Source organism: Artemia sp. Qi Xiang Cuo, chromosome 6 (assembly GCF_049724085.1).
Source record: "Artemia sp. Qi Xiang Cuo chromosome 6, ASM4972408v1, whole genome shotgun sequence".
Classification (NCBI taxonomy): Eukaryota; Metazoa; Arthropoda; class Branchiopoda; order Anostraca; family Artemiidae; genus Artemia; species Artemia sp. Qi Xiang Cuo.
In genome coordinates this window covers 44573101-44583617 of record NC_142799.1, presented here as the reverse complement: position 1 = coordinate 44583617, position 10517 = coordinate 44573101, and the positions used below count along the sequence as shown (strand labels likewise).

Here is a 10517-nt window from a genome sequence, read left to right as displayed (position 1 = left end):
TTTTGTGTGTTCATGTGTAAGTTTGTGTGTGTGTGTGTGTGTGTGTGTGTAAGTTTTTGTGTTTGTTTAAGTTTTGGCGTGTGTGTGTTATTTTTCGTGTGTTTGTGTGTGTAAGTTTTGTGTGTGTGTGTGTGTGTAAGTTTTTGTGTGAATGTAAGTTTTTGTGTGCATGTTAGTTTTCGTGTGCATGTGTAAGTTTTTGTGTGTGTGTGTGTGTGTAAGTTTTTGTGTGTGTGTGTGTGTAAGTTTTTGAGTGTGTGTGTAAGTTTTTGCGTGTGTGTGTTATTTTTGATGTGTTTTTGTGTTTATCTTTTTGTGTGTTTGTGTAAGTTTTTGTGCGTGTGTGTAAGTTTTTGTGTGTGTGTTAGTTTTTGTGTGCATGTAAGTTTTTGTGTGCATGTAAGTTTTTGCGTGTGGGTCTAAGTTTGTTGTGTGTGTGTGTGTGTGTGTAAGTTTTTGTGTGTCTAAGCTTTTGTGTGTGGATGTAAGTTTTTTTTGTTTGTGTGTAAGTTTGTGTGTGTGTGTGTGTGTGTGTGTGTGTAAGTTTTTGTGTGTGTAAGTTTTTTGTGTGTGTGTGTGTATAATTTTTTTTGTGTGTGTGTGTGTGTGTGTAAGTTTTTGTGTGTGTTAGTTTTGGCGTGTTTGTGTTAGTTTTCGTGTGTGTGTGTGTTGAAGTTTTGTGTTTTTGTGTGTTTTTTTAAGTTTTTTTGCGGGATTTTTTGTGTTTTTTTGTGTTCTTTTGTTATTTTTTGTGTGTGTGTGTGTGTGTGTAAGTTTTTGTGTGTGTGTAAGTTTTGGCGTGTGTGTGTGAGTTTTCGTGTGTGTGTGTGTGTGTAAGTTTTGTGTGTGTGTGTGTGTAAGTTTTTGTTTGCATCTAAGTTTTCGTGTGCATTTGTAAGTTTTTGTGTGTGTGTGTGTGTAAGTTTTTGTGGGTGGTGGTTTAAGTGTGGGCTTGTGGGGTCAATTTTTCGTGTGTGTGTGTAATTTTTCGTGTGTGTGTGCAAGTTTTTGTGTGTGTGTAAGTTTGTGTGTGTGTGTAAGTTTTTTTGTGCATGTATAGGGACTGGGGGAGGACCTTTTGGGCCCAGGGCGGGCGTTTTGGGGTCCGGGGCCCTTGAGGATTGGGTGGTCTTTTGGGAGCCCAGTGGACCTTTGGGGGCCCGGGGGACCCTTGGGGGCCGGTTGGCCCTTTGGGAGCCCGGGGGACCTTTGAGGACCAGGGGAGGGCCTTTGGGGGTCTGAGGAGGGCGTTTGGGGGATAACATTTCGAAATTTGTACTTTTTAGTTTACTTTTTGCGGCGCATACCTGTGGCGCATTCCTGCGGCGCCTCCCCTGCGGCGCACCCCTGCGGCGCTTCCCTGCGGCGCATCCCTGCGGCGCCCCCCTGCGGCGCATCCCCTGCGGCGCTTCCCACGACCCGCGGCGCATCCCCCTGCGGCGCATCCCCATGCGGCGCTTTCCTGGCCCGCGGCGCTTTTCGGTCCCGGGGGACCGTTGTGGACGGGGGGCGGGCTTTTGGGGGCGGGGGGGCCCTTTGGGGGTCCGGGGGCCCTTTGAGGACCAGGTGAGGGCCGGTGTGGGTCTGAGGAGAGCGTTTGGGGTCCGGGGGACCTTTGGAGGTCTGGGGGGCCCTTGAGGACCAGGGGAGGGCCTTTGAGGGTCTGAGGAGGGCGTTTGGGGGGCTGGGGCTCTTTGGAAGCCCGGGGGACCTTTGAGGACCGAGCGCTATCTTCGGGGTTGGGGTGGTGGGGATCGGAACCCTTTGGGGTTGGGGTAGAGGACCTCACAACACTGTTCAAATGAAACTTGTGTATTATAAGGACCACAGAGTTTCACCCTCAAATCCTCTTCCAAAACCTTTCCTAAAATCTTCTTTTAAAATGTCTCTAACTGTTTCGTCGAAATAATTCCATAACCTGTCTAAAACAGTTTCGCCCAAATAATCCCTAAACGTAATTCAGCGTGTTCCTTTTGTTTTTGGCATCTCCGCGCTAAAACAATTCATCGCTAAGATGTTTCTTGGAGAATTGTTTCCATGGCGTTTGGTTATTAATATCCTTTGGAGTTCGACCAAAAGAGTTGTTTCCGAGGCAAAGACATTAATGACTTGGATCTATTCCTGGAGAATCGTTTCTAGGCGAAAATTTTTAAAGTCTTTGTTGTTTGTTGTTTTTAAGGGGAATTATTGATTCACGATAGGTGAATTGAGGTCGACAGCACAGGTGTTCCAAATTCCTGGACGGCATAGCATTCGCTGAGAGCGTGCACTTACAACAACAACAACATCGACCTTGGAAAAAGAGGTCATTGACCCCATTAACCACGTGTTCTCCCTAGGGAGGCTATGCCCATATATGGACTCCCGTCCGCGCTGGTACCCCCATCTCTACTCGTATTGAGGGAGTTGTCGTAGAAACTTCGAAAAGGGCTCATTCAATTGGAAATTGGAGTGGCTAGTGCCCTTTTAATAGTTAAAAGTGATTTAAGGGCAAATAACCCCCCCCCCACCCCACACCCATCAATACCCAAAATACATCCAATCAAAATTTTGAGACAGCCATTTTATTCAGCGTAGTTGATTTCCACATAGAAAATATCTTTTTGTGGAGGACACTCCCCCAAAACCATCGGGGCAATGGTTATAAGTTATGCCCTGGGGGCATATAAGGTTTTTATAGAAGGTGTTGTCGTAGAAACTTCAAAAAAGGCTCATTCGATTGAAAATTCAAAGGGCTAGTGCCCTTTTTAATAGTCGAAAGTGATTAGAGGGCAACTACCTCCCCCTCCCTCTCCAACGCTTATCATTTCCCCAAACACATCCAATCAAAATTTTGAGATAGCAGTTTTTTTCAGCGTGGTTGATTTCCACATAGAAAATATATTTTTGAGGAGGAAACTCCCCTACAACCCTCGGGGCAAGGGTTTTACGTTATACCCTGGGGGCATATAAGAAAGAACTTGGCACAATGTATCATTTATTATTTTTTTCCTTTAGAGCAGGGCACTTTGTATCGAAGAAGTGCCCTTTTTATTAGTCGAAAGTGATTGAAAGGCAACTGACACCCCTTCCACGCCCACCATTTCCCGAAACACATCCAATCAAATTTTGAGATAGCCATTTTGTTCAGCGTAGTTGATTTCCAGAAAGAAATTGTGTTTTTGAGGAGGATACTTCCCCACAGACTTCAGGGCAAGGGTTGTAAGTTATGTCCTGGGGGTATATAAGGTTTTTATAGAAGGCGTTGTCGTAGAAGCTTCAAAAAGGCTCATTCGATTGGAAATTCAAAGGGCTAGTGCCTTTTTTAATAGTCTAAAGCGATTGGAGGGCAACTACCCCCCCCCCCCGCCCATCATTCCGCCAAACACATCCAATAAAAATTTTGAGATAGCCATTTTGTTCATCGTAGTTAATTTTCATGTAGAAATTATTTTTTGAGGAGGACACTCCCCCACAGCTGTCAGGGCAAGGGTTGTAAGTTATGCCCTGGGGGCATATAAGGTTTTAATAGAAGGCGTTATCGTAGAAACTTCAAAAATGCTCATTCGATTGGAAATTCAAAGGGCTAGTGCCCTTTTTAATAGTCAAAAGTGATTGGAGGGCAAGTAACCCCCCTTTAACGCCCACCTTTTCCCCAAACACATCCAATTAAAATTTTGAGATAGTCATTATATTCAACGTAGTTTTAAGTTCTGTAAATTAGATCTTTGAGGATGACAACCCCCTCACAGCCCTCAGGACAAGGGTTGTAATTTGAGCCCTGGGGGCATATAAGGTTTTTAATGATATATTTGTCGTAAAAACTTCAAAAGGGGCTCATTCAATTGGAAATTGAGAGGGCTAGTGCCCTTTTTAATAGTTGAAAGTGATTGGAGGGTAACTAACCCCCTAACAAATGAAACTCAGAGAGGAAAGAAACTAACAAAATGAAAAATAAAATCAAAAAGGGTGATTTAAGAATGTATTTAACTAACCCCCTCTCACGCCCACCAATCCCCCAAACACATCCAATCAAAATTTTCAGATAGCTATTTTGTTCAGCGTAGTAGAAAGTTCTGGAAATTAGGTTTTTGAGGATGACACCCCCCCAGCCCTCAGGGCGAGGGTTGTAAGTTATCCCCTGGGGGCCTATAAGGTTTTTATTGAAAGTGTTGTCGTACAAACTTCAATAGGGCTCATTTGATTGGAAATTGATAGGGCTAGTGCCTTTTTTAATAGTTGAAAGTGATTGGAGAAAGACTAACGCCCCTCTCACGCCCACCATTTTCCCAGACACATCCAATCAAAATTTTGAGATAGCCATTTTGTGTAACGTGGTTGAAAGTTCTTTAAATTAGGTCTTAGAGGATGACAACAACTCTCACAACACTGAGGGTAAGGGTGGCAATTTAGACCATGGGGGCATATTATATGCCCATAAAAGGCTTTGTTTTATACACCAGCCCTGGGCTCATTTAATCGGAAGTCAAAAGGTTTAGTGCCCTTTTTAGTTGTCAAAAGTAATGGGACGGTTTGGCACTTTTGTAGTATAGATCAATGTGGGTTTATTATGTTATTTTTTTGTTGTTGTTGTTGTTTAAGCCAGGGCATTTTTTATCGAAGGAGTTGTCGTAGGAACTTCGAAAAGGGCTCGATTGAAAATAGAAAGGGCTGGTGCCCTTTTTAATAGTCGAAAGTGATTGAAGGGAAACTAATCCCCCTCCCACGCCCACCCTCCCATTTGACTTTTGGGGATTTCAGGACTGCTTCTGCTCTTAAAATTTAACCAAATCAAAATAGCGTGAGTGTATCCAAGCTATCAAAGACTTCCATTTCAGGTCAACTAGAAGAGGTATGAAACTAAATTAACACTACTATTTGTGTCCAGGTTTTTAAGAGGGTGTATGTTGTTAAAAATTGATGAAAATTTTTCTTCAGCATACAAATAGCAGGCCAAACTATAGTTTCTTACAAAAACGAAAAAATTTAAAGTATTATTTTCTTTTTCTCTGAAAAGACTATGTCAATATAAAACGAACAAAAATTAATCAAAAATTTTTTTCCACAAAACAAGTTTTTCAAAGAAAAGTAAAGAACTCCAATAAACAAAAACTGAGCAAAAATCAAATCGAATAATGTACCAAGCGTGAAACTACCACAAATCAGCAACGATAAATAAATGAAACCCAAAACGAACAGAAATTACAATAAATAACCGAGTCAAACTCAAAACGAGCAGAAATTAACATAAGTGGGGCTCAAAACTCCTATGCCTTCCCAAGGCCAGAACATAATTTGCACTTTACTGAAAAAAATACAAATGAATGTGCACTGTCAGTTTAATATACATATACTGATATTTATTAACCAAAATGTTAATATTATTTGATATATTAAATGATAAAAGTAAAAACATTTATATTTTTTTCAGTAAAGTCCAAATTATGTTCTGGTCTTGGGAAGGCATTGGGGTTTTGAGCCCAACTTATGTTAATTTCTGCTGGTGTCGAGTTTGACTCGGTTATTTATTGTAATTTCTGTTCGTTTTGGGTTTCATTTATTTATCAATGGTGATTTGTGGTAGTTTCATGCTTGGTAGATTATTTGACTTTATTTCTGCTCATTTTTTATTTAATGGTGCTCTTTACTTTTCTTTGAAAAACTTATCTCGTGGAAAAAGTTTTTTTAATTAGTTAAATAAAAGCTCAGAAAAGATTCCTTCAATTGGTAGAGGATGTGGGTTATCACGTCTCTAAGCCCTTTGCTAAGGATATATAAAGATTATTGATAATATAGCACTCTTAATTTGAGCCATAATTGGACTCATATTGGAGTTTGATTTAGAATCAGTATCGGAATCACGAAGAATTTGGGATCCTTCCATAGCTACTAAGCATTGATAAGAATACTAAGTAGTCACTGAAGTCCAGAAGAACATATAAAAAGTCAAAAATTTATTTCTCAAAAATATTACATAATGAATTCACTAGTATATCCTTTTGAAGATCCAGCTGTTCCATAATCTGGATATAAAAGCCTGGATGGGTCTTTAGCAAGCATCCTATTGCCATTCTTATTTTCTGTTTTATTGGATTCAATAGACGACGCGCTTTCTTCGCGGCTAAGGAAGGCTGAAATAATATCATATATTAGAGCTCAAGGTTGTGACAGAATACTATAAGTTTATATTTCGATTGATTATTATTAGATAAAGAAATATAAATTTTTGACTTAAAGCGAAGAGCGGCATTAAAACTCAATGGTAAGCAAAAATAATCCTAGATATACGGGAATCCATCCTTCTAAACCCACATCTCTTTTATATAAACTTTAGCTTGCGCTTTAACAAAAGCAATAGTTATCTTGTATTGCACAGACTTGGGCTCTTTACCTCAATGCTTGGAGCACGAATGTTCTCCTTTATGCGTATTTGCTTTAAAGTATGGGTATTCAGTAAAACTGGAAACACCAAAACCGCGGTTACAATTTCGTGAAGGATACTGTTGATTAAATAACAAATAATCACAAAATTGTGTTTCTTTTTTACATTATGCCAAACTTTCGTCAAAGAACGAATTAAAATAGAACGATTAAGGGAAACGGCAGTTCCCTCATTTAAGATAATTTTTTTTTTATTTTAAGTTTTAACGTCACTCTTTACTTTCGTGTAAAAAAACAGTTTATTTTTCATTAATGTCGGTTATTCAATTAAAATAGTAACAGCTGGCCTTTTCAAATGTATTTTAGTATAAAAGCAATATAGCTTGATGATTATTAATGGTTTATCTACTGGTTACCGTTAAAAACATTTGAACTGAGAGTCGTATTGCTTAGAGTAAATACAACTAGTCTAATAAGCAAAAAGATTTCCATTCCTCTCAAATACATAGAGACTCAATCGGTAAATCATTTACGAATAGGTTTATTCAAAATGATACGACCTTCAAAGCGAAATTCAAAGTCACATATATATCTATTCTAAAAGAAAAAGTACTTTTTTCCTTTGAACGGGATCGGTATAATGATTTTTTGTTTTATCTTATGTTGTGACAAAAGAAAAACACACTGTTCTAAATATATGTTATTTTCAGTAAAGTGCAAAATATATGAAGCCTGTGGGGAGTTTGAGGGGTGGTGACCCAGCCTTATTTTCGTTTAAATCAGATATTTTTAAGTTTGGATTGGCTATTCTTTAAAAAGAATTGTTGACTTATTATGTCAGTAGCTTCCGAAAACATTATATTGACTTACTTTAAGAAAGCAGGACATTCTAACTTTGAAATTTAGAATCAATGTATCAAAATTTGTCCGTAATCTTTGTTTAATTTTTTAAATACAACCATTGACTTCGTGCGTTTTTTATATTCAATCATCGGGGATTTACATTGCTAAAATACGCAAATTATAATGAGAATGGTATGTACAATGGAGGGTCAGTATTAAAAAGAAAGAAGCTCGGAAAATGAAAGATCGTAGCCCTGTAATTCAAACCACTGAATTCCCTCAAATGGCACAAAACACGCTTATCACAAAACTTGCTTATTAGTAATCAGTATTATAATGATAAAACTATAGTAGGCCTATGTACAAAGTTTTGTTTTAGCTTAAAGAGAAGACGTTATAATACTTGACACATTTCAGAAAAATTACATTGACTTATTCGAGAAGACTTAGATTTCCGATTGGTACATATATATGATCGCCTGTATGGGCAAACTGCTGAAGATAATATCGGTTATAAAAATCACATTTGATATACAAGCAATAGAGCTAGCCAAAGCATTTCCGCTTATCCCCTTGATTCTCGATTTCAAACTGCTGAAGGTAAGTACATGCGTATAGATAATATCGGTTATAAAGATCAGATTTGATATATAAGCAATGGCGCTAGCTAAGGCATTTCCCCTTATCCCCTTGATTCTCCGTTCTAGAATTAAAAACTATCCATTTTCGGTATTTTATGAAAAAATCGAAAAAACTAAATTGTTCCCACCGAGATTCTGGAAGATACATTTTGCCCCTCCTCTTGCCTCCTCCCCCAAGAAACATTTTCGTGGGTTGTACCACTGGATATTTAGTATATTCCACTTGCAAATATAAGAGGCATTACGATAGCTTAAAATCTGTTGTTCAGTCACAATAGTATTCTTATACCATTGGCTTAAATTAATTATAATTTAAACACAGTTTTTGTGTAAAGGATTATTATTTACTAGTTCATTAATATTTCTTGTATGTATTACATTTTGCATTCGAAGATAATGTTTGTTGACTAATTGATATTTATAATACACAAAAAAAGGGAAAAGCACGAAGAAGGGACACATTTCTTTTTTAAACTACGCACGACGGTGAAGTTAAAATCCTTACTTGTAGTAGTTATAATCTATAAAAGTCATTCAATACATACAGCTCTAGGTTTAAATTCCATATTTTCGCATTGCATTATGAATGTATGAACCAGTAAGAGTGTTGATTACAGTTCTGTGTCTAGAAAATCTGCTTTTACACTAGAGACCCATTATTCCTCACCTTTCTTCTCTCCATTCCTTGCACCAAGTACAATTGAATACAAAGGAACTACAGCAGCACAGCCGACTAAAAGAGGTAGCAAAATACCAATCGCTAGAATGTTTCTGTAGTACCATTGGCATGACGGATTGCAGAACGAGCTTAAAAGACAAACAAAAGGTTACCTTGTGTTAGTCTATCCTTACATTTCAGAGCATATTGTTTTTTTTTATTATTATAATGTCCTCTCTTCATGTTGTTAGTTTCTAAAATGAGAAGTAGACTCATTTGAAACAAGAAAACGTGGTATTAGGGGTTTTTATTTGCACCACAGTTATTTTTTTGGGCGGGGGGGGGGGGGGATTCAAATTTGTAAGATTCTTACTGTTTTTGAATGGAAACAAATTTATTTGTGGTTTTTGCCTTAATGGTTAGATTTACGGTACGATTTGATTCATTAGTTGATTTCTCGACAAACTTTCGTTCACCGATATGACTTGTTTTAAGTTGTAATATTCATTTTTATGTATTTTTGTTGGCACATTTGCGAGTGCCTTGTTAAAATTTTTCATTTTGAATAGTTTCTCTTTCTCCATGTTCTACTTGCGGTAAACTCTTACGATTAAAATTACACATCTTGATTATTAAAAAAACTAACTGATATTATTAATTGACGCACAGTAAATTTGGCACATCAGCCTTGCCAAGCAACATATATTCAGGGCTTTTTGTTCTTTTACTGGAAATTTTCATGTCATCCATTAAAATAGGTATTTTTTTACTCGGCGATTCAATTTCCTTTGCTTACAGGAATTTCCTGTGAGACTTTCAGGTTTTGTTTATGATACGAGTTGAAGAGGAAATTTGATTTCGCGAACGAAATTTAAGAAGAGACATAGTGAGTATTATTTTAAGAGATATTTCAAGAAATTGAAGCCTAAAGAGTATGCGACAGGTCAAACCATACTTAAATGTGTTACGGTTCTTAAACGCAACACTAAAAAAACATGAATTGCAAATTACAATGTGGATTCCAAGATATAAACAACAAGATAATAAAGAGGCAATAGCTCAGCAATCCAGCAGATCAATAGCTGATGAATAAAGATAAATTCAAACATTAGTTGAGACCAGATACAATTTTTTTTAATATAGTGTAGGGTGCATTGTACTCTCTTTGGAGACGCTTAAATTGTAGGCCTACTTGCATCTTCGTATAGTAGTAAATAAATTCAAAATCCTATTAATATCCTATTTTTAAAATTGATATCTACCATGTTTTGACTTCTGGATTTAATAATGAAATGTTATCCCCAAATTTTGGATAAAAAAGCTCAGAAATACTTCGATATTAACTTTGATAGAAATTAGATGTCATTTGAAAAATATGAAAAACATGTGTCACATGTTGATTTTGGAAAGAGGTTTAACATCTCTGTATGTGAAAAACTATAGAGAGTAGTCCCGAGGGCTCCAATTTATCCTTCAATTCTTAGGGATTGAAAGTTTTGGTGTAACCCTAATTGAAACTCTTTGCGTTACATACAGGTTTCTAAGAAATTTTTCGATGCATCCTATCCTTTAAAAAGGGCCGTTTGTATAATTTGAGCCCTAGCCTCTTGGGCTAAACGTATAGTACTGCCCATCTAGGAAGGAGCATTATATTAAACTTTCGACTGCTTATTTAAAATTACTATCTTGAAATTTTAACCCGATGGCATGTGGGGTAGCCGAAACGTCCAGAACACAAAGCATTGGTGCTTGCCCTCCTATCAATTTTGGCATTTTTTATTGCACTAGAACTTTTAATTTCTAACCGGGTTGCATCAGTAGCTAGCAACCTAGTAAAAGACGACCACGTCCCATACTAAAAAACAAAATAGCCCATAACTCTTAAAACTAGAGTCAGATGAAAAAAAGATGTACACTATAAGAACCACCTTGTCAAATACCTCTTTATAGGAAACTAACTGTCTCTTGACTTAAATAACAAGGAATATTCATTGGCTTGAAAAACAGGAAAAGTG

General features: G+C 37.4%; 1 protein-coding gene across 1 annotated transcript in view; it reads right to left on the bottom strand.

Annotated features, from left to right (window-relative positions):
- Window positions 1-5949: 5949 nt before the first annotated feature.
- LOC148951263 (major facilitator superfamily domain-containing protein 12-like) overlaps window positions 5950-10517 on the bottom strand; it is a 237112-nt gene continuing 232544 nt past the window's right edge. Inside the window, exons 8-9 of the mRNA XM_089091046.1 lie at window positions 8512-8651; window positions 5950-6110 (exon numbers count right to left, since the gene is read on the bottom strand). Of these exons, the coding sequence (XP_088947172.1) occupies window positions 5950-6110; window positions 8512-8651 (301 nt within the window). The remainder of the gene's footprint in view (window positions 6111-8511; window positions 8652-10517) is intronic.